This window comes from Dasypus novemcinctus, chromosome 4 (genome assembly GCF_030445035.2).
Source record: "Dasypus novemcinctus isolate mDasNov1 chromosome 4, mDasNov1.1.hap2, whole genome shotgun sequence".
Classification (NCBI taxonomy): Eukaryota; Metazoa; Chordata; class Mammalia; order Cingulata; family Dasypodidae; genus Dasypus; species Dasypus novemcinctus.
In genome coordinates, this window is record NC_080676.1 from 75,706,909 (window position 1) to 75,731,800 (window position 24,892).

The 24,892-nt window shown below is 40.6% G+C and overlaps 1 protein-coding gene across 1 annotated transcript in view; it reads right to left on the minus strand.

The window, feature by feature from the left end:
* KALRN (kalirin RhoGEF kinase) overlaps window positions 1-24,892 on the minus strand; it is a 775,504-nt gene that overhangs the window by 285,935 nt on the left and 464,677 nt on the right. Inside the window, 6 exon segments of the mRNA XM_058295672.2 lie at window positions 7,362-7,484; window positions 7,945-8,060; window positions 11,403-11,517; window positions 13,770-13,919; window positions 17,384-17,575; window positions 23,011-23,130. Coding sequence (XP_058151655.1) covers window positions 7,362-7,484; window positions 7,945-8,060; window positions 11,403-11,517; window positions 13,770-13,919; window positions 17,384-17,575; window positions 23,011-23,130 — 816 coding nt within the window.

A 24,892-nucleotide genomic window follows, 5' to 3' on the forward strand; every position in this document is an offset into this window, starting at 1 on the left:
AATCTCTTACATTAATATAGTACTTAAACAATTTACAGAGCACGTTAATGTTACATCTGAGGCTCATCTGAATCGTCAAACATCCCTTCAAGATAGGTGGAATGAGTGGTAAGGGCCTTTTTTAATCCTGGATGAGAAAACTGAGGTTTAGATTGAGGCTTAGGGCTTGTCCAAGTTCATATCTCCAGTAAGTGGCAGAGCTGGTTTGCCTCTGAATTTAGTTCCTAGTTCTCTCTCTTCATTACACTGGCCTGAGGGTAGGTTTTCTAAATGTTATGTAAGTTGGCATATGACAGGAGCTAAAGAAATACAGACTTAAGAGTAAGCTCTGGCTCTTTCATCACCAGGATCTTGTCTTTAGTTTCCATTAGAGAGAGGGAGAAAGGGTTAACAAAACTAGTATCTATTACTGGACTAACTAGGGTAGAGCTCTGACGTGTATTGGGCTAATTTTATTTCTAGCAACAGTTTGTTCAACACCTACTCTATCCATAGCACTGTGCAGAGGCTCTGGGGACAAGCTTGTGGGGGGGTTACAGAAGAAGAAAAAATATGCTCATTTCACCCAAACTGTTTATAATCTCTAGAGGGGACAAGATTTTCACAGAATAAATAACTCAAGGCATTATGTAATTGAGTGTCAAAATGAGAAGTGTATTGTTAACACTGCAGGAATTTTTAAATGGAAAAAAAATGAAGGTGGGCTGGCATGGATAGGAAAGATTTCACATTGGAGGTGGATCTTAATAGAGTAAGATATGAGAACAGAAGTGGTGCTGAAACAAGTAAACATTTGTTCATCTTTGAATTTCAAAACTCCAAAATCCATCAGGCAAATCTGATAAATAGATTTTGAGGGAGAGGAAAGCATTTTTAAATAATGTTCTGAGATGAAAAATAATCTTTTGGACTGAGGAAAGGTAGGTTCAAGGTTTGGACCATGTTTACCATCTAGATAACTGAGGGAATCTGAGGTAGAAAATCACTAGAGCAATAGTAGAGAAGACAGAGGGACCGTTCTTTATTTCCCCCACCCCTCTCACCTTTCCTGGTTCATTTATAGTCCCCCTCACAAGAGCCCTTACAGCAGGGGTGGGGGTGGGGGTTCGACTCAGAGTCTCCAGCTCTTGAGCAGTTCATTCAACAAACCGGAGCCTCCTGTGTCTAAGACACTGGGCTGATGGGCAAGGCTGGGAGACAAGGGGCCAGAAGAGCTTTGCTGTGCTGCAAAGGGGTTGGATATGATGATAGAAAAAAACCACTCCTCAGTTGTGAATTGGCTTAATAAGTGAAAAGGCAAAAAATAAAGCACTGGGAATCAGTTAAGGAAGAATATCTATGTAGGTTCCTAAGGACTTTTATTTTATTGCATTTAGATTTTTTTTTCCTTGAAAAGATTTTCTTAGGTTTGCTATTTACTTAAAACAATAACCTTTCAGATATAATCAAGAAATTCATTTTTTTTATGTAAAAGGCTTGGAAATAGGCATTTAGTCTCTGCTCTTAGAAAGGTGACTTCACCTGTAAGCTGAAGGTTTCACCTGTGCGATGTGGGTTTTTACCGTCAGCTGGTGGCCATAGCCCTACTGGAGCTGCGCTATAGAGGAAATTATATTCTGAGGCATCAAAACTGTGATTCAGAGTCAGCAGGGAGAATGGTTTATGACCAAGAGTATCCCTGGTATGCATGGAGCCTGGGGGAGCAAACAGACAGTGAAAGGAGCAGTGCAGACAAGCTGGTCCTCATAGGCCCCTCCAGCCTCTGCAACTGCGGCCCGGCTCACTGCTCTCCATGACTCTGTACAGCTGCGTGTTGAACCTCACGTGCCCCTCCTGCTCCTGCTCATCCACTAACTTTCCCTTGTCCCTACTGTATCATAAAATACTTCTCTTTATCACATTGAGTTATGTCTCCTTCATTGGACCATCATTCCTAAAAGATAGGTATTACATATTATTCATTTGTGTATCTCCAGTATCTAGCAAATGGTAGGCATACTCTAAATATTGAACGGGCGAGTGAATGATGAATAAGTATGCCTTATATTTGGAGGTGAATGAAGCTACACCAGTAAGAGTTGAAGGCTTACACTGTGAAGGAGTAGATATATGATACATTTGACCCACGAACTGGATAGGCCCACTGTGACACCAACCATGCCTCTGGTCTCTGCTGAGAGCTCTCCAGTGTGGCTTCTTACATGTGGGTGGTTATGTTGGCACCATGTTGACTGCCACATGTATGGCCACAGCCAATGAGTTGTGACCTACTAGGGCAGCCCAGCAATATGCAGCCTGTGACCTCTGAGGTATGGTGGCCTAAAAGTTCTATCTAAATAGGGAAAGTGGAAATAAACTGGGCCATATGAGGTTGTTTCTCTTCAAATTTGAAGTGCAGAGGCAGGAAATTGGGTAGTTGGTTAGAGAATAGAAATAAATACACAGAATGCAGAGAGAAGGAAAATGAAGCTGAGTCATAGTAATGGTGGACTACTACAGATTCTTGACCCCCTGCTCTGGGGAGATGACCAGGTAGCGTGGCTGCTGGAGCTGCTCCTGGTCTTGGGTGCCATGCAGTTCTCATTTCCAGAGGTGAGACTGTGCCACATTTTTTGTTCTTTCTATAAGGCTGAGTCACTCAGCCTTTTCTGGGTATGTGGGAGGTTGGCCACATAGTTGGAACTCCTATTTTCTTTATTGCCACATATAAGCATGCCAGATCCTCTTCCCATCAAAATGTAAGCCAGTTTAAAATTTTAATCTTGCCACCAAAAGAGAGAAACTTCTATAGACTGATAGTGGGGGCCGGGGGGGTGGGGAGTCAGACTAGAGAGGTTCTTGAATTCTAGGTTCAGAAACATGCATATGATCATGTGGACACAAAAGGCTCTTTGGGGATTAATTCATCTGGGCTGGGAAATTTGGAAGTGAAACTTCATTTATCTCAGGCTTCATATCTCCCCTGATGTATATTCTGTACTTTCCATTTTGATTTTTATTTTATCTGCTCGAAAAACAGAAGTGAAAGAGGGCTCAGTAATTTTATTTTTCCTCACTCTTTTTTTCTCTCTCTTTCAATATCAGTTAATATTATATCATCTTCCCCTAATTATCTATTGTGAGCCTTACTCACAATAAAGCTTTCTAAAAGTCATTTTGGTGTCAGCACAGGTTTATTGAGATACCACTTCATATTAATTCCACAGGGAGATAGTTTTTCATTATGTACGAAGAACTAAACCTTTCAAAATTTCTACCACATGTGAAGCTCCTAAGAGTCTCAAAAACAGAATCATGCCCATTGTTTATCTGAATATTTTTATATTCTACTTTTTTCAGTCTACAGTACACCTCTGACAACCCCCACATTCTCTTTCTTTGTTATCAGAATTTCAAGAAGACATTACTTATTTCAGATAAGGCTCTCATCAGTTTTATCACCACTTAATTCTCTTTGCTCTAGAAGAATGAAGCCATTTACCTCATAACTTCTTTCACTTTCAGAGATAAATTTACCAGTTTTTAAAAAATGTTTTCTCAACATCATTAGTCATTAGGGAAATTCAAATCAAACCACAGTGAGATACCACTTTAACCCCACTAGGATGGCTGTAATAAAAAAGACAGGCAATAACAAGTGTTGATGAGGATGTGGAGGAATTAAACCCTCATACATTGCTGGGAATATAAAATGGCTTAGCTTCTGTGGAAAATACTTTGGAGGTTCCTAAAAAAGTTAAATATGGGGATACCATATATCCCATCCCTTCCATTCTAAGGCACATGCCTAAGAGAACTGTAAACATGTTCACACCAAAACGTGTAAGCAAATATCATAGAAACATTCATAATAACCACAGACTGGAAACAATCCAGATGTTCACCAACCTATGAATGAACACAATGTGATACATATGTATGTATGGGTGTCTGTACATATATATAAACACACACACACAATGGACTATTATTCATCCCTAAAAAAGAATGAAGTAACAATACATACACAATGCAGTTAAACTTTGAAAAGAGTTACAAAAGGGCACATATTGTATGATTCCAAAACAGGCAAATCTGTTGAGACAGAAAGTAGATTAGCAGTGGCCAGGGATTGGGGGAAAAAGGAAACGGGGAGTGACTACAAGTGGGTACAGGGTTTCTTTATGGGGTGATAAGAATATTCTGGAATTAGATAGTGGAGATGGTTGTACAACCTGGTGAATATACTAAAAAATACTGAATTGCAAAAAACAAAACAAAAGATACTTTAAAGAAAAAAGATTTGCTTTTAGAAAAAATGGAGTTGCTCCAGATGTCAAGATAATTAAGGCTTCCTTATCACTATGTACCTTGACCCCTTATAAATTCTGAAATCCACAATAGAAAAATATCATTTGTATACTTCTAATTGAATTGTCTATATAGCACACTGCAAAAAGAAAATTTGTTTCTCTTATCTTCAGTTAAATTCTCTTTATCTTATTTTTATTTTTACATTTGTGGATTTATATATAGAAAATATTTTTATAGTTGGTGTGTTCCTTGGAGATAGAGTATAAAAATTCAACATACTCCATCGCTCTGTTCAATCATGAGGACCACTGTATTTATTTACTTCCTTATGGTTCAAAGTCAATTTGGTTTTTACTTCAAATTCTTTTTATTGGTTAAAAAGATTAAAACCAAAGAACATTGATTAAAAGAGGTTTGCCTCTGAAAGGAGGACTGGGGTGGGGCAGGAGACTGTTGCTTTTCATCATAAGCTCCTCAGCTGCATTTGTCATACTGTAGCTATTTTGATAACCATAGCCCTGAGATTTAGAACCTCAAATGATGGAAGAACGATAGCCGTGAACAGAAATTGTTGATAGGGAGAGAGAAGATAAGAGAACCAAAGTAAAAGAATCATATTAAATATAAATTAGTGGTAGGGGTGCTAAAATCTGTGCCAACTTCCTTTATCCTTATGTTCATAAATGTCTGCTGCCGCCCTTCAATGGATAAGATACAGTCAGGCAATCTGGGGTCTCTAGGATGAATACAGCGTGTTCTTGTTCTTCTGGACCTTGCTGGCTCTTATAGGGGATAATGTATCACACAGATTACTGGAGAACAGGACAATCCATGCCAGGTACTTAAGGTTTATACAGATAACAAGGAATATATAGCAGGGATGGGCCACAAGGTTTTCTGGCACATAGGCAGGATCATGGAGGAGAAAGCACTGAAGTGAAAAGAGGGGCTCCTTTTAAAGCACAAAAACTGAAAGGAAAAGAAGGATATTCCAGGCAGAGGAATAACATAGCCAAAGAGGCAAGACCACATATGATCTATGTGGCAGTTTGATATTATTTATGAATCCCCCAAAAAGAGAAAAATTATGTTTGTAAACAGGTCTGTTCCTCTGGGTGTGATACCCTTTGCTTGTGTTAAATTCAAAGGTTTTAAATTTTACTTGATAACAAGTTTAGGACTGTGATTTGACCATGTCAGCAGGGCATGACTCAGGTTGAGTCCCCGTCCCCTTGGGCTGATATAAATGGACACTCACTCAAGAAGACACATAGAAGAGGAGAGAGCTCTGTCATGTTTGATCCTGGGGGCCCGGAGAGAGATGAGCCATTTGCCTGATAGTTTGCAGCGGAAGAGAACAGAGCAGCTGAGCAGCTGAGAAGACTGGAAAGAAATGAGCCATATGCCAGACTGAGATGAGAAGCCCTGCGAGACTAGCCGGATACCAGCCTACAGCTGAGATCAGGAGAAGCTGGGCCCACAGAGCCTTAAGAGGAAGAAAGAAGGCTCTTATGATGCCTCAAGCTGGACTTTTTAGGGCCAAGCAACTAAGTTTTTACTCCAAATAAACACCTTTTATAAAAGCCAACAGATTTCTGGTAGTTTGCATCAGCACCCCTTTGGTTGATTAATACAATCTATCTCTCAGAGGGTGAGAAAATAAACCCATTCAGCTGGAACATAAAATTTGCACACAAGAACAACTGAAGATAAAGTTTGGGAGGTAGGGTGATACAGTGGTAGAAGAGGTTAAGCATTAGCAAAGGCATTCGCAAATCTTTAAGGGTCTTGAGCCAGGAGATAATATGATCAAAGCAGTGTTTTAAGATGAACAGCAATAAGAAGCAGGATGGACTGGAAGGAAGGAGAGGCCAAAAGCATGGAACCCAATTAGGAAACAATTACAGCTTAGAGTGGTAATGTGAATGAATAAGAGGAGAAAGATATGAAGGATGAATTAAATTCACTGAGTAATTCTCAGTATTTCTGCTTTGGTCATGTACAGATTCTGACCCTAAGAAGTCCAGAGTGTCCGCTGTGGTCTATTCTGTGTGGGTAAGAACACCATGAACTTGATACTATTCAATCTGCTAAGGCTTCTTTATTGACACTAGTTGGAGAGGGGCAGATACACCAAAACTGGTTAATTCAAAAGCCATTTTCATTTGATATTGGACAGGGTGTTGTGCACCTTCCACCTGTGCACTACTGATTTCTCTAGCTGGTTTTGAAATGAGTCTTTTATCTGAACTCACAGCTGTTGACATTCAGTGGAAAGGCCTGAAAACTCATAAGGATGCAGGAAAAGGCTCTTCAACATCAAGAGTTTATAATATAGGATTCACAAAGTGGATAACCACTTTGGAAATATTAGCTCAGGAATGAAGCTAAGGACTACATTTTGCTACACCAAACTAGAGAAACATTCACTATAGTGTCCAAGGGGACTCTGGGTAGGATGGAGTAAAAACAGGAAAATCAGATACCCTCTCATTAGAGCATTCCCCCCTCAGTGTGAATGGGGTGTGATGGTGTGTGTGCACATGTACAGGTGCATGGCTTGCTCCTCAGAGATCACATCCTGGCTCATTAGCAGGTCTGAGGCCAAGTAAATGTAGTCAGCGCAGGAAATAAGGAAATCACTTGCTCTGTTCCCCCACCCATAGTCACTGGCCCTCCTATAAGGGACTTACCAAGCCATTCAAATTTCAGGAATACATGGGTCTATGCAGATGCTCACACATGCCCATGCACTTTTGCAGGAATATATTATTTACTTTATTTGGTCTGCAAGAATATAGAAGGTTCTAGAACCTGGGGTTCAAATATGAGTATTTGGAAATGCAGTGTATAGGAGTTGGCTTCCTGCATGCAGGTACTGTACACAGCAGCCAAGATTCTTTGGGTGATTTAGGTTTTAAAGAGAAGATCCTTAACATATGTTCCCCCTTGCCACTGAGGCCAAGCATTTCTGCATACAGAGAGGCAGCTCTCCCTTCTGTAATATGGAATTGGCCAGAATGGAGAGTGGGGGGTGAACATGGGGAGGAGTTTGGGCTGCTTCCTACCTTGGCAGGCACCCTGAATTCCCCATACTCCTTCAGCAGTTCCTGGGTCTCTTCTGTAGTCTCTCCGGTGGAGGTATGTGTTGAGAGGTAATATTCACCTGTTTCTTGGATCCAGTCCAGTGCCTACCAAAGGAAACAATACACCCAGTCCCCCCCAAAGCCGGCTGTCAGTTGGGACATATGTAATGCTACAGTGAAGGTTTCTGGGAAGGTCCCAGGAAATACTGACATGATTTAATTCACATGTAGCTCTGAGTGGATTTTTTGAATGAGCTCTTGTCTCATAGACTTGTAACATTCCACCAGCAAAGAATATCTCCTCCATCAGACTAAGTCAGGCACAGTACCATCCTTGAGTTAGGGGCAACCTGCCCTCAGAATGTCCTCACTTGAAGAGAGTGCTTGGTAACTGGTAAGTGACTGGTAAGTGACAGCCTGTTCTCTTTCCTGTCTTCGTCCCCACCTCTCTTCTCCACTCTTCCTGCTGCTGTGGCCCTCTTCTGGACTGTCCCAGGCTTTGGTCACCTGGGCTTCTGTACACTACACAGAGCTGAGGCAAGGCTAGGAAAAGCTTTGGACATACCTGCTTAGCGCTGCGCTCAAACACCACATACTGCTGGCACTGGTCTAATCTCCGCTTCTTCAAGGTCCAGAAGTGCAGGACACGATTCTCCCTCTGCAAGAGCTCACTCAAGATGGCTGTGGGGCAGACAAGATGATGGCCAGTCACAGGAAAGCTCTGAACAAACCCAACCAACTACTTTAGCTCCATGTCCCAGGTGCCAGATAATTGTGACCTTCAAAGTTTCCCTGTCAGACTAGTCTAGGCATTAGAAGTCAAGGAGCAAAAGCTTGGTATAGAGAGAATTTCCCAGAAGGGAGCAAAATCAGGGAGACTGGGGAGAGAATGTATTGATAAGGAGTCCATCAATTGAGGAGGGAAAACTGTACCACCAATGACTTAAGGTGACCCTGATTCTCTTCACATTGAAGTTACTCCTTGATAATAAGAGACCTTGGGAACATCAGTTCCTAAAATATCAACTAACTCAGTTGACCTCTAGGTTCTAATAAGAGTGAATGAACTTTCAAAGGCATCTCAGTAATTCTGAAAGAGTTGCTATGAGAGTGGCAGGACATGAAGAGTGGAATGGAGATTGGTGTTATTACATGGATAACCTTAACGGCACAGCGCCAATTAAAACAGTTCTAAATTGTGGACACAGGAAAGATGTATTAGATTCATGACTACAGGTCACCTCTAAGTCCAAACTTCCATGTTGTCTTGAACTGAATCAATAAAAAAGCTGAAAGCTGTTCTCACATTCACTCTAATGATGTTAAATGAGAGTGTATCTTCAAGGCACATAGTAGCACAAGTCAGACATGGTAGAAATTCTGTCCAGGTTATTTCCTTCCCTACTTCTCCTTCTGCTGTTCTCAGAACAGCTAGGTGCATGGTTATTTTTCTTAAGTGTTTAATAGTCTGTTCCATGCGTGAAGCAATCAAATTTATCTTGTATTATACATGCCTCATGCTTCATGCTAACTATATTAAATATTAATGATGATATGTATAATTCATATTAAGCACTCACTGTGTGAGAGGTACATATTTTCACACTATCTCACGACGTATATACGATTATTATTCCCAATTTGCAGATTAGGAAACTGAGGCTTAGAGGGTATGGGTAACTTGCTTAGGGTCATTTAGATAGGAAGTGGTGGAACCAGGATTTAAATAGATCTTTTTTATCTCGGCCCTGAGTTCTTAGCCACCTTCATGTACGACGTTACTAGGGTGGAAATTCTTTGCTTTACGGAGATGGCACAATCCAAATTTTAATGCTTGTACTTAGAAATTTTTGTTGATTTTATATACTTTCCCTATCCCTCTCTGGAGGTCTGGCTTTCTAAGGATAGATTCTATTTCTCTCCATCAAGCTGACAGCTTTTGTCTGCCTCAATTTTTCACCTGCTATTTCTATGCCGGTATCATATAACTTTTCATTTCCTCCTCAAAGAGGTGAAGTGTTTTTCTCTACTCCCTGGCTTGGCCATGTGACTTGCTTTGGCAAATGCATATCGACAGGCATAAAGCAAGCAGGGAAGTGAAATGTGCTTCTGCTCTTGGCTTGCCCCTTGTGCCTTGCCATCACCACTATGAGAATTCCCCCCATGTAACTGCTGCCCCTTCAACCCAGGTCCCCAAATGAATACAGGTGGAGCCCAACCTGCAGCAAAGGAGCCCAGCCCAGATAGCCGACCCCAGCCAACCCGCAGACACTTGAAAAAGAAATGCTTCAGGTTATATGAAGATGCCTTTCTTGGCTGTTCGTTACGTAGCAATAGTGCTCTATAACCAAAACCTAAAATATGTGGCACTGGCTTTGGGTCCAGACAGCAGGGGGAAAGTAGCTTGCTCAGGTGGATGCTTCAGCTGGAGAAGGATAGAGTGAGAACTTGTTTCCTTTACACTTTACATCCCCTAGTCAGAGCTATTCTCGTTGCAGCTCCTCTATTGGGACTGATCACTCCAGATCAGGCAAAAATTCTGAAGAGTTTAGATTTTGTTTTCCCCCTTCTTGCAAGGTTCATATAGTCCACAATCTGCCCTTGCCCCCAACAAGACACAAGCATATCCTGCTTGCCAGGTGCCTGCCATTCTTCAGCACATGAGGAGGAGCTGGTAGTGTGCCTCTCAGCAGGCAGATGGCCTCACCCAAGCCATCACCGACATTTGGAGGTCACAACATAAGCTTTCACATGGGCTGGAAGAAGAGGGTGGCAGAATGCTAGCCACCCACAGGCCCCTCAACTGCAAACAGAAAAGCACATCTGGGAAAGGAACTCAACTTTCCTCCATTCTGTAGGGAACTTAGATTCCTAAATTTAATTCTCTCAGGCGGCCTCTGATTTTCCCAACTCCTGAGCTTTGTGAGCAGGGAGGAAAGCCTTTCCCAAAGCAGACCAGTGGAGCACCCTGCCCCCACCCCAGCTCTGTCCACGGACCCTCCACAGCCACCACTGTGTCCCCAAGTCTGCCCCGCACCCCTTCAAGTAACAGCTGAGGCTCCTTCACTTGTCTAAGTCTCTGGGCTTGTGCTTCACTGCTTTGTCAAAAGGACATTTGCTAAACCCACCTATGCAGAGGCTAATTTCTGCAAGTTCAGATTAAGTGATACCCAGGACAATTTAAACCTAATGTAGTCAGATAATGAGCAATTTTTAAAGTTAATTGTTTTTTTCATACATTCATAGATTTTATAGAATTCTGAAAGGTTTAAGATCATACAGAGTAGTACTTATCTAAAGTTATGTGCACACAAATCACCCAGCTGTGGGGGAGGAGTCTTGCCAAAATGCAGGTTGACTCAGTAGGATGGATGGTTTGAGATTCTGTGTTTCTTACAAGCTCCCAAATGATGTCGATGCTCCTGGTTTGGGACCAGAGTTTGCATTTAGATAACCTCCCTCATTTTGAAATAAGAAAATTGAAGTTTTAAAATATTTAGTGACAAAGCCAGCATTAAAACTTGGTTTTATGACTGGCTGTCCACATTTCTTTCCCAGGCTATGAAGTACCCTAGTCTTGGGCTGTTCAATGTGTTAGCCGCTAGCCACATATTACTATTTACATTCAAATCATTTAATATTAAATAAAATTTAAAATTTAGTTCCTCAGTTGCACCAACCACATTTTAAATGCTAGAGAGCCATGTTACAAGTGGTTCCTTTATCGCACAGTATAGAGAAAGAACATTTCCATTATCTCAGAAAATTCTATTAGACAGAACTGCCTTAGACTCTAAAATAAATGAACACATTTTGGGGAAGTTTTATCCTCTTTTTTTCATTCCAAATCTTGACACATTTAAAAACTGACCATGAATCACCACCGCCCACCCCATTCAACATTAAACCTTCTCTAAGGAGAAGAGTCAGGAAATGCGAGTGCACGTAAAGACTGGGAACAGAGTGTTTCAGGGAGCATTGGCCCTTGGTCCATGCTGCAGTGACCCGGCAGGTCTCACTGACCTTTCACTTGCTGCTCAGGCCCCCGTGTGTGGCTGGCGACACTGGGCATGCTAACGTTGTTCCTGTGGATGTACTTGAGAAACACCTCAGCATTCCGCCGCGCCAGGGTGCAGGCCTGAGAGAGACAAGGGTGTGAGGCCCCGTTCCCAGCCCACCCATGGAACCCAAGGCATGGAAAATGGGTGCCCTCCCCCCTTCCACCTTCAGAGGAGGCTCGAGGACTTGACTGTGATGAGGATCCTGGAACTCTGGGTGAGAGGAGCTCAAGGGATCATTTCTGGTTTACGGACACTCCAATTCCAACTTAGGAGGTGCACCTGCAGAGCTTTCCCTTTGTCAAGTAAAGGATGACTTTCTGATGCCTCTCCCCTTTCCATCTCAGATAAAAATAAGTCATCAGGCATCCCTTTACCTGAATGTTAATTAGCTATTACTATCATTTGCTCTCTGACTGGTTTTCCTCTGCCATCTGATGCCACTGATTTTATATGAACACTGGTAGAAGCCCAGGGAACATAAACTGACTCTAGCATTAGATTAATTTACACCTGAGAAAGTAAATTTCATAAACCATACGTTCCAAATCTACGTGGAAATTAGCAACATTTTTCAAACCTATTTGTCTATGAAGTCTACTCTTACCTTAAAACACTAACAAACACTCTATTTTTGGGGAATGCTGGTTTACATAAACGAATAAGAGCCATTATACTACCTCTTAAGGCACATGCTAGCTATGGGTGGCAGAGACAAAATTCTCCAGGTTGTGCAGCTGGAGGATCCTGAGGCCCAGAAAGGACAGGAGGCATGAAGTGAGTCAGATCTAGAATCTGAGTCTACTAACATCTCTAGTCCCTTTCAAGACAATATATTTTCTGAATTTCCCCCCAAAAGCACTTTTTTTCCTGGGCTTAAATTACTTCTAGACAAAACTGTCAATTTCTAAAACCTTCTGATACTTAGCATCCGAACCTATAAATAGCTGATTTGAAATCTTGCAGTAGCAACAGTAGGTTCTGGGAATTCTGGGAAAAGCAGAGGGAGAAAGGTGGCTGGTGGATCCATCCACTCAGAGGCTTAGGAATTTAATAGGTAGACAGTCGTCCAAAGCTAAGGAATCCAGAATGGACCAACTAAGTGCATGCAAGTAGAGAACTCTAGTTTCCATCCACAGGGCATATAATTCCCATCATGACAGGGAGTTCCTCACCTGTGGTTTTAGGCACACAAGGAAAGCATCATACCAGAAGGTTTTCTTTTTTTATTTTGTGAACACCTATCATATTTAAAATCCTTATATGTTCAATTAAATTGGTTTTAAAAATTCATTTAGATTAAGGAAGACTTGAAATAATCTTAAGCCTTATATAAAACAATTTCTATTTAATATTATTAGTAAGAATTGATTAATAATGGTTTGATCAAATGCAGATAGAGATACCAGATAAATGGGAAAAGGGCAGGGGGAAACCATTTTTAAAGAGAATACAGTAGAACACACAAAGCTGGCTGAGTAGAGAAAATCCCAAATAGAAGAAAAGGCAGTTAATTACAGAACTGTCTAAAATCAGTGGCAACATGTGAGGGTATAAAAATTCTCTTTTGTATTTTTGAGAGGAAGCAGAACATAAGAACAAGAAATGTGAAAGTAAATGTAGACTTTAGATAAGTTCACACACAGAATACTGTCAGGAAGATCAAAGGCTGGAGGCAAGAGGCTTACAAGCCAGTGAAAGTCAGTGTTGAGTCAGGACTGCACTTCCTCCCTGGGAAGCTTGAACTCTATTTTTTTAAAAATCCGAAGTAAGGTATTTCTATTTTAATACAGGAGGATAAACTGGGTTACATTTATTGGCATTTGATACTTATTAGATTGATAAATAAATAGAGCATCTAAATATATTTCCTTAGTTATTACACTAAATTTTATTTTTATAGTATTTGCTATCTAGGCTTTTATCTTTCAAAAACACATTTTTATACACCAAACATAACTGAGTCAAAGTAGGATTTTTTTCAATTGATGGCACCAATGGGTCAGGATATTCGAATATGGCACCAGAAGTATTGGTGTATCCTAATGACCTCAGTAAACATAAAGTGCTAAAAGAGAAATAAATGTTTGACATATAACCTTTAAATTTACCAGCCAATATTTGCTCTAGAAAAATAGAGACTACAAAAAAACCTATGTGAAGCTGCGTGTGTATGAGAGAGAGTGGAGGGAGTGGGGGGGGGGGGGGAGAGAGAGAGAAATGGAAGAGAGAAGAGGGGAGGGAGGGGAGAGAAGAGGAGAGGAGAGAGGGAGACAGAAAGATGAAAGAACAGGGGCTGCATTCTGAGACCTTGGGTGGAATGTGCTCTGACCTTAAGAAAGGCCTCCTTTTGTTCCAGATGTTTGCTGATGAGTGGAATGACGTGGTCGATCTCTGCTGCTGGCCCCAGTTTATCTCGTCCACCACACCAGTCTTCATCTCTCCGGTATTCTTGTTCCAAGCTCTCCAGGACACTACATACCTAATGAATTGTGGAAGAAAAGACTCAATAAATGTATCAGTTGGGGGGTATTTTCTGAGAAACTTCAGCCGACAGTCCTACACAGGATTGGAGCTCAGGAGACACATTTTGACTGAGCATACGGGGATTTGGGAGTTATTTTCTTACTGTCAAAGGCTGAAGGCTGAAGTTATGGCGGGGAGGGGGGTGATGATTTCACCTAGAGTAAGACAGGAACAGATGCTAATATTTGGGAGGTTTCAAAGTATACACATATATGTGTGTATACACACTCTATTTCTATAGCCTCACAATAACCTGGTAAATTAGGTGGAACAAAAAAATGTACTTGGCTTGCCCAATAATCTGAACTAGCTCCAAAGTAAGTAGCCTTAAGCAGAGGTAAAGAGAAAGTTGCCTATGGGATATGATCTGTAAATAAATGTCACCTTTTTCCTCCCCTGAGGGAAAATGCTCTAGCAAAAATGTCTCCTCATCTTACTTATATATAAAGCAGTGACATCTCCAGGATTCTATTGCAAAATGCAAATTTCCTTCAGAGGGATAACAAATTTGGATTGACCAAAAAAATGCTCAGCAGCAGTTCCAAAGAAGCTGAGAAACCATGCTAAATGTCCTCACAAATGACCTCACCAAACAGCAGAAACATTTGGAAGGGGGCTTGGAGGGAAAGGTAGGTTCGGTCACAGTGGGAGACCCAAGGCAATCTAGTATCAGGGGAACTGATAACTGGGGCAGGAAACTTAAAACAGAAATCCATATTCCCATACTTTCCCTCAAATGGACTTTGATTACTTTCTTGGATGTGGCAGCAGGGGACAGTAGCTTCAACTCAATCCTTGGCCTCCCTGTCTGGGAACATCATTCCTTTGGATGTAGGGCGTGACTTTGGGAAGGACATTCACTGAGTGATGAACCAACCCTCAGGGAGCTGAAAGATGTTCCAGGTAGAGCACCCTCACAGTCCAGACATGCTTCCCATGTCATGTGAAGGCTTGTTCCTGAACTCCAGTTGACTTCTCTGGTTACATCTCTAACAATATGTACTGCTCTTTATCTGAAGCATGAAAATATGTAGGCAGGCTCATGACTTGAGATAAAGCAGATAATAGACCTGCAAAAACTTTTTTTAAAAGTTACATGAGACCTTTCCCATCATAATACTTGACTTAGGACCAATCAGTTTGGGAGCTAAAAGGCATCAAGAGATTATCAAGTGTAAATCCTTTCATTTAATGGGCAAGAAGAAATCCAGAGAAGTAAAGTAATCTTGGGCTGGTTAGCTGAGGTCATATCTTTAGACTATTAATCAGCCCTCTGTTCCCTTATCTTCATCCATCTCAAATTAAAATTTGTGTATAATGTTAGACAGGGATTAAGCCTCACTTATCCACATGGATATTCAGTTGTCCAGCACCATTTGTTGAAGCCTTTTCTTTCCTCATTGAATTGCTTTGCCAAAAATCAATTGACTACATATGTATGTGTCTTCTTCTAGACTCTCTGTTTTTGTATACATACATACCAATGTATACACACATTGTATATGTATGTCTATTCTTAAACCAATGCCATTCTGTTTTGGTCACTGTAGTATTAAAATTAGTCTTAAAATCAGGTAGTGTAACTCCTTTTTTTTCTTTTTCAAGATTGTCTTGGCTATTCCAGGTTCTTTAAATTTTTATATAAATCTTAGATTCAGCTTATCTATTTCTACTAAAAAAGTTTGCTGAGATATGTCTAGGATTTGATTTACAGATCACTTTGGGGAGCCCTTTCGTATCTTAGGCTACTGCTCTCACTTTTGTGACCATGAAAGGCATCAAGTCTCTGAAATAATAGAAAGGATGACTAGGAGAAGGTATAGGGCCTGTAACATGCCACAGAGCTATTTGTTAGGCATGTTATATTTGCTCCAAGGCTAGACTTTCCCATGGTCCTTATAAGTCACCCAAAGGAGAATGCTTCTCTAATCTATTTCTACCAAGGAACAAGTCAAATGAGGAAACCATTTGCACTGAATATAATTACTCCTGCTAGAAACCTCTATTTCATAGGAAGAATTTCATAACAGCACCCAAATCACTTTAAAAATCCTCCTAGTCCTTGTACATGTTGCTGGACAGATGTCATGGTAATAAGTATGCATCTTTGTGGCCCTACTTTGTGTATCTCCTGCCTTTTCTCCCACATCTGCACTGTATTTCTAGTTAGGCTCTTAGTTCTTCAAGAACAGAAAGCTGTCTATCAGTCATTAGACTAGGTGCCCCATGAATGAAGGACTTTTGTGTTTTTAAAGTAATGCATAATGCCTGATTGTGGTATGTTAGTTTTTAGTAAATGTGCATTCTGCTCTCTCAACTTTCATAGGAGGCATATATGTCTCTGCCTCATTGATGCTGGCTTGTTTTGGTCAATGGGATGTTAGAGAATGTGACACAAGCAGAGGCTTGAAATGCACGTGCATGGTAGATATGGTGTTCTTGTACTCCTGCTGTTCATAATAAAAAAACAGGCCTCAAGTAACTGCTGATAAAGGAGAATGAGAGACATGGGAGCAGATCTAGACCCAATGTGCTGCTGGGAGCCTAGTTCTGCCAATCTTAGCTTAGATCACCTGAATCCATTAAGCAAAAAATAAATGCTTACTGTGTTATACCACTGAGTTTTAGGGAAGTTTGTTATACGGCAGTATTGTGGCAATAGCTGACTGATAGACTGCTCAAGTCTAGCATTTAGCATACAACCAAGTTCTACTTCAACATGTCAACATAGGATCTAATGAGTCTGAGAGGTTTATAAGAAGCAAACTACATGGTCCCTGTCATGGCTGGGAGTTATGTACCCCTCCACACACACAGAGTTCTTAATCCATTCCTGTGGGTGTCACTGTAAATAGGACCTTTTGATAAGGTTAGTTCAGTTAAGGTGTGGCCCAAATGAATCAGGATGGGTCATAATCCTATTACTGGAGGCCTTATAGTGAAGGTCACAGAGTGAAAGCAAATGGGGGAAATGCCAGAAGCAGGAAGTCAACAGAAGCCAGAGGTGAAAGGAAAAGACATGTGTGTTGCCATGTGACTGAAAAGGCAAGGACCAAGGACTGCCTACAGCTAGCCCCAGAACACCACAGTCTTTGGGTAGAAAGTATTGCTTTGCTGATACCTTGATTCTGGACTTGTCCTAGTCTCAAAACTGTGAGCGAATAAATTCCCATTGTTTAAGGCATCCCATTTTGTGGTAACTGTTTTAGCGGCTGGGAAACTAATGCAGCCCTCTGCTCTAACGGAAATGATTATAGAGAAACCAAATATAGTGGTTCCACCAACCATTCTCCTATTCTCAAAGATTATTACTGAGAAGACTGGCTTCTTGCTGAAATAGGTACTAAAATTGGTAAAGCAAGGCAGGAAGTGGTTCTCCGTTAGCTTTGGCCCTCCATATTCCACACTCCTTTCTCTTACCTGCTCAGAAGTTTTGTAAAAGGCCACAGAGGCGTTGACCAGTTTTAGCCTGTCCTCCATCTTCAGCATGAGCTGCTGCCAGTGGAGGGCCACCTTCTCCGCGCAGTCCCGGATGGCGTCGGCGTCGTAGTGGCCGGCCTGGAGCAGCGCCTCAGCTTTCTGCTGTACCTGCAGGGCGCTCTGGTGCGTCTTCTGCAAGGAAGTGGCATGAAAGAGGGACTGGGCACGAAGGGAGGAGAGAGAGGTCCGTGGGAACGACCCAGGCGTGGTATGGGAGGGGGTGGAGTGAGGCGTGAGTGGAAAGATGCAGAAAAGTTAAAGAGCTTTAAATGATGGATTCAAACATTTTGCCATGATGATCAATACATTATTGTTTTTAAAGCATATTTTAAAAAGAATAGCATATATTTTCATTAACTAATCTCTCAGAATTCTTACTCCTGCCCATACTTCTTTTTCTTCTACTTGCATCACCCTGGGATTTAAGGACAGTTCAGTTTCTATGGCAGAGGAACTTGGGCATGAATCTGCTCCCTGATTGGTTCATAAATTAGCTGTTTCCTTTTCAAATCTAATCATAAAATTACTCATCATTCTGAGCTTTTAAAAGAGGTTATTGCTGCACTTCCTTTTTTTTTTTAAATGAGGTACCAGGGATTGAACCCAGGACCTTGTACATGGGAAGCAGGTGCTCAGCCACTGAGCTACAACCTCTCCCCAGAAAGAGTTGTTTTTGTTTGTTTGTTTGTTTTTGTTTTTAGGAGCTACCAGGGGAACCTCATAATGGGAAGCAGGTGCTCAACCATTTGAGCTACATCCACTCCCAAAGGCAGTTCCATTTTAAAGATCAAATAAACACACAAAAAAGTCTCCACATCAAAGAAAGATCTCATGTAATAAATGTAATCATTTTAAACATTAATGATTAGCTGAAAAGGATTCCAGGAGGAAGGGTGAATTTGGTAGATGAGTAAAGTTGAAGAGTAGCAGCTCACACAATCTCTTCCTTATTTCGCCATGGGAGCAGAATTGTATTTTAGATAATTCAGTTTAACACATAATCCCCATATCAATTATATTTGCCTTTAAGATACTATATATAAATAGTTGTTGTTAGAAGGTTTAATTTCTTAATGCTTCTTGTAGTTTGTACTCTCTGAACTTACAATAACTGTGAAAGCTAATCCATTTAGCCTCTCTCCTTTCAGCTTGTATCTCCCCTTTCTGTCTCCTTGTTCACCATTTACTCTCATCCCAGACTGCAATCTACACACTCCTACTTGTTTTTCCCAGTCTACTAACCATCTTCTGGTTTCCTTTCCCTTTCTCCTGAATCTATACTTGGTGTTAACTATGTAGCACACCCTTCTCTAGCAGCCTGGACTTGTTTGTTCCCTTGCTTTTCCACTGAGCCAGTCCTCAGTCCTGACGACCATATCAGCATGTGGGTTCCTAACTGCTGAACACTACTGGGGAAAGTCAACTAATGAGCAGAAATGATCCACTAAAAACCCTTGGCTTTCCTTCTCTGTTTTATTTATTGACACTATCTTCTTTTCCTGCCTCCTAAATGTAGAGGTATCTCAAGGTTGGTTCTTGGTTTTTGTTCACGTCTTCAGTCTAACTATTCTCTTGGCTTTTATTATCAGCTCATAGAAGATTACTCCCCATTCTATATCTCAAGCTTGACTTCTTAGCCTCATCTTTAATTGTCTTCAGATGTGGAGGTAATCTACTTGCCACATACCTCATTCTAGGTTAGCAGGACTGATTCAATCTAGCTGTCTGCCCCATGCTAGCCCCTTCCAAAAATGCATTCTCAGTATAAGATGATCTTCCTTCCTTACAGACATCACTAAAGCTCTCCATCTAGAATAAACTCATCCCCTCTCTAAAATAATTTCTCCACTGTAGCCTGCCATTTCTATTGATGGCGCCCTCCTCCTCCTAGATACCTTGACATCATTCTTGACTAGTCCAACTCTCGCTACTTCATATGTAGCCTGCTGGGTGGTCTCCAAGCTAGTCTCCTTGCCTTCCACTTTGAACCCATGAAATCCATCCTTATATTCAGTCCAATTAACTTAATTCTCTGTAATAAGGAGTTCTTGGATTAAATGACTTCTAACATCCCTTTTAGCTCTAAAGCTTGAATTTTATGCCATAAATATCATCCCTTCTCTCAATTCAAAATGCCTTCAGTGTTTTCCTCTCAATGCTATGAAACAAAGTAAATTTTGGAGGCTGGCATTAAAATGTGGACCCAAACTACTTTTCCAACATTCTCACCTACTATTTCTTTACAAAAACCCTTTGAAAACGTGAATGTACTGTTTTGCTTTTGCTGCCTTTCATTCTCCCTGCCTTTAATGATCATCTCTGAGTCTCTCCCATATATGTTCCATTCTTCCTCTGAAGCTCAGCTCAAGTCCACACTCTTTCAATGAGGCCTTTCCTGACAGCCTGAGAGTCACTGAAAACTAACCTTTTCTGAATTCCTATACCATTTAACACTAAGCCAATTCTGCTTACTTAGATTGTGAAACTCTCAAGGTAGGGACTGTTTTAAAAATCATTTTAATAGCTGTGACTTTCCCAGTAGTCTAATCTATACTGGGCACTGTGCTTATGTATATTTTTTCTGGTTTTTACAATATTACTATAAGGTGGATATTATTATTCCCATTCCATAGCTTAACAAGCTGTGATTCAGGCTGGTTAAGTGACTTGTAAAGAAGTGTGCAAGCAAGGACATGTTGAAATCAGGAATAAGACTCAAGTCTGACCTATTCCCAAACCTGTGCTTGTTCCACTGTATCACACCATGTCATTTAATCTTTAACAATTAGAATAGTAACTACAGTATCTCATTCAGGGGAAGGGTTCACTAAATGAATACTAGTAATTATGATAATTATTTGGCCTCTCCTCAATTGGTGAAACCAGCATAACTGTCATAATAAATCAGTTATTATGCCTTTCTTTCTAGAGGACTAGTTTTAAATTTTCCATAATTTTTGCTATATAAGAAACCTTCTTCCTAATTCCTAATCTCATTATCATCTAATAGTCCTAGAATCTACCCCCTTTTCCACATGCCATGATCTTGGCTTTGCTAAGTTTAGGTCATTATTTTATATTTACTTCTATTTCATATATGCTAATCTTATTGAGTACTATATCTTTAAGACATGGATTATCAAGGATATTAATATTTAGTAGGAATATACAGAAGAAAATTAAACTAAATCAAGTGCATTTATTATCCAGTTTTAACTACTTTTTCTAGCATAATGCTTATGCTTAAAATGCATTAAAAATTACAGATGAAAATAAATTTTAAAATTGAGCATGTCTCTCTGAGGTTCCTGAAGATACATCAGCCACAACTTCTTGGATACTAACAAATAACAATCTAGGTTTGCTTGATAAGGCCATGCTTCATCTGGGTGCCATGCACCATTCTCCATTCTGAATGGATCTGGAGAAGTTTTCCAGAACCCATGTCTACTTCAAGTAAAAAATCTGGCCTTCCTTGGAGAGACCAAAATCTTATGGTTCCAGCATAAGCCACAGCTACTTTATTTTCCCATCTGGAGCCCAGGGTTCTTCCCAGGTGCCAAGTCATCAAAGTAGGCTCACCATCAGCAATCATTATAAAGGCCTTGGTAATACTGCCAAAGGACCTACTGATACTCCATCAAGTTGCTTAAAGCCTCCCTGATGTATTTCCCTTCTGATTTAAACCTTGGTCTAAACAGACACATGTAGAGAGAAACATAAGGCCACCTGGAGAAGAAGCTCCTGTTGAAATTCTGCTTCTGTTCTCTTTGCTACTCTAGTTATGCTGCTACCTCCTGCCTACCTTCCATTCCTCAAATCTTCTAGAAACCCTCTCTGCTCTTCCATGTCTTCTTGAGACCACATATGCAAACTCTACAGGCGTCTGTATCTAAAAATCAGTTCCAAGATTATTTGATCAAATTGTACCCATATATTATAGAAACCCAGAACTGACTAAAATATGCAATATGCTTACTGAGTCCCTATTCAGTAAGAATGTAAGAGCATCTAATATGAATTTATACCTACTGTATACAGAGTCATGTGGAATTTAGTCATTTCAGGAGTACCACTAGTGCTTTTATTCACTATTTCCTCCAGTGTATTGAGATACTCATGTGTGTCATGGAAGTTGGTTTTATGTGCCTAACATTTGACTAAGAGAATGAAAACTGAATTACTTGATGGAGCAGATAAACCTTCCCATTCAAGATAAATTAAAAGGAGATGTCTTCTCCCTGCCCAGCATCTCTTGCAGCTTCATAACATCTCTCCAGGCTGACTGTTGAGCCTTCATTCTCTTCATTGCTGCCCATGCTTCTCTGAGGGGCCTTGACCACTATATGCCTGATTCTTTTTTTTTTTTCTTTTTTTCTTTTTGTCTTTATTCATTTTTTTAATATTTATATGCCTGATTCTTGATGTTAACACTGATCCTGGTTTTTCCTCTATAGTAAATAGCCCCTACCATTGTCACATTTGTGTGTATCAGAAAACTGGAAGAGATAGCTGATAACAAAATTTCTCTTCTCTGTTAATTTCTCCTTAGAAAATAATTTGCACATAAGGTGTGTGCAATATACATTCTATTTTTAATCTCAGATCCCAGATAGTACTTCTATTACTAGTAATGGTTCTTAAGAAAATATCAAGCATCTTACAAAATCATGCCATTTTCTTTAATGCTATGTTTACATATACAAGATGGTTTCTGGAAAATTAAATGGTTGGATTAAATTAATACTAGCTTAAAAATGGCTAACAATTCAGTTGTATTATGGAATTAAAAGACATGGCACAAACAGTTGAAATTTTATTATTTCCCCATAATTGTTGTAAAAAAATCTCATTAACGACTTTTGAGTCGAAGATAACACCTTTACATTTCATCAACACTCAGAAGTTGATTGGGTTTTACACTGAACCACAAGGAATGAGGGTCCTTGAAATTTTCACTTTTTATCTCTTCTCCATTTGGTACGGAACTTATTTTATTTTTAATATAGTTCCCATGTCCTACTTCTTAGGCTTTTCTCTACACCACTCCAAAGCAATCAGTTCAAGTCTCTTTGGGAAGGAAAATGCTCTAATGGAAAGGATAATTAAAGGCATTATTTGAAGCCAGAAAAAATTTCTATTAGATTATCATAAGTAGAGTTTTATTTTAAAATAGTCTTTTAAAAAGTCCCAGTTGATAAACTTCTTCTGTTAGCAGTTTATTCTTTAAATATGACTTCTCTCATCATTATTGAACAACTATTTTCAGTGAGGCAAACTCTCTGGTGCAATCTGCTCCAAAGCTAATTGTCCTTGTTAAAATATTTTGCCTAAATAAATGTTAAAGGTATGGAAGTATAACATAGAGAAAAATATTCACGTTTGCAATGTTATTTGTCTTCCTATACTAGGCTTCCTTGGGGGTGGCTTCCCCATCAATTCCTGGATGATAGGGAGCGTAAAGGCTTCACTACTTGAGAGGAACCCCATACCTCAGGGAATCATCCCATCTGAGGTGCAGAGCAGAAACGGGAAGGGAAGACAGTGCAGTCAGATTTGGGTGTTACCTCGATGGCCAGTTGGAACTGCTCGTGCTCCCGCTGTAGTTGCTCAGCTTCAGACAAAGAGCTGGCATTGACCAGGCTGGCGTTGAGCATTGACTCCCCATTGCGGATCCATCCCAGGACCTAGAGAGCGGGGACAGACATGCAGGTGAATGGCCGTCCACAGCTTCCCCAGGGCTGTTGCCTGGGGATACTGATGGATACTTCAGTCAGAACTAATTAGTCCTTATCCATCGTTGGAGAGTGACAGGGAGGGCCTGGGTAATTAAAATGGCTGTCGCCCCCATCTTACCTGGTACCTTCTGTCACAAGGTACTTATTTTGTGTACCAATCTTTTCTTTCCTACCCTCATCACGCCTCTGTCCCAATTTTTTCACCTGCTTAGTTACTTTATCTGGTTATATTGTATGTAAGCTGCTGAAGTTCTTTCTGGAACATAGAATGGTATAAATAAATAAATTTCATCTGGCAGAATCCTTTTCTCTTTTTTTAATGCCCATTTCAAATATCAACTGTTTCTTGAAATCTTCCATAACTAATGACTCCAGTTAGAAACAATTTCTGGGAAGCGGACTTGGCCCAATGGATAGGGCGTCTGCCTACCACATGGGAGGTCCACGGTTCAAACCCCAGGCCTCCTTGACCCGTGTGGAGCTGGCCCAAGCACAGTGCTGATGCGTGCAAGGAGTGTCCTGCCACGCAGGGGTGTCCCCCGCATAGGGGAGCCCCTCGCACAAGGAGTACACCCCGTAAGGAGTGCCGCCCAGCGCAAAAGAAAGTGCAGCCTGCCCAAGAATGGCGCCGCACACACAGAGAGCTGACACAACAAGATGACGCAACAAAAAGAAACACAGATTCCCGATGCGGCTCATAAGGATAGAAGTAGTTCCAGAAGAACACACAGCGAATGGATACAGACAGCAGACAGCTGGGGGTGGGGGAGAGGGAAGGGAGAGAAATAAATAAATCTTAAAAAAAAAAAAAACAATTTCTTTCTCATCTAGAATATTCATACAATTTGGATGTACCACCTTTGTGGCACTCATCATAGACTACCTTGCTCTGTTATTTCTACGATGTTTCATTTCTACCCCCTCTTAGCATGTAAACTCCCTGAAGACTGGAGTAATATATTAGTCACATTTTAATACTGTACAGCACCTAGCACAGTACCTTGCATATGATAGGTGTGCAGAAATGTTTTTCAAAGAGTGAAAAATTCTCTATGGAGATTCCCAAGTCACCTGAGCAGTGGAGCCAACCTCCTAAACCTTGCAAAATAGCCAAGAGTAGACAGGTTTGAACTTTAGCAGGTAAACAACCCAAGGGGAGGAGGAAAGAGAAAGAAAAGCAAAGTAACATGAATAATCCATACACTGGACCATCAGAAAAAGGGTAAATGGAATTATAATTGATTTAAATTATTTAGAGGCTATGGTTAGGCTTAATACAACTTCCAGGTGACCTTACTTAGTGCTGGGGACAGGAAACCCAGTCAGGGACTATTAGAATAGAAGATACAACTGACACTATCTAGAGTCCTAGGTGCAATGGAGATGCAGACTTATCCAGCTAATAGTTATTGCAAATAATCAAACTAAGAGAGTCAGCCGCTGGACATCTACCTTGCATCTGGTCACCAGAAAACTGACCTTTTAAAAAAATTTTTTTGAAATCAGTGCACCTGAGAGTTTGCTGGGAGAAGAAATGAAAATTCTTCTGAAATTTCAGGGTCAGTAAATACTATCCATCTGTTACCTCAAAACAAAGTAGAAGCTATCACGGTCTGTTTGAGATTTGCCTTCTAATTCTTTCTCTCGACTTCCCCATGTTGCACAATGAGAAAAGAGTAAGCCCTGTCACCTACTCCATAACCTCCATAGG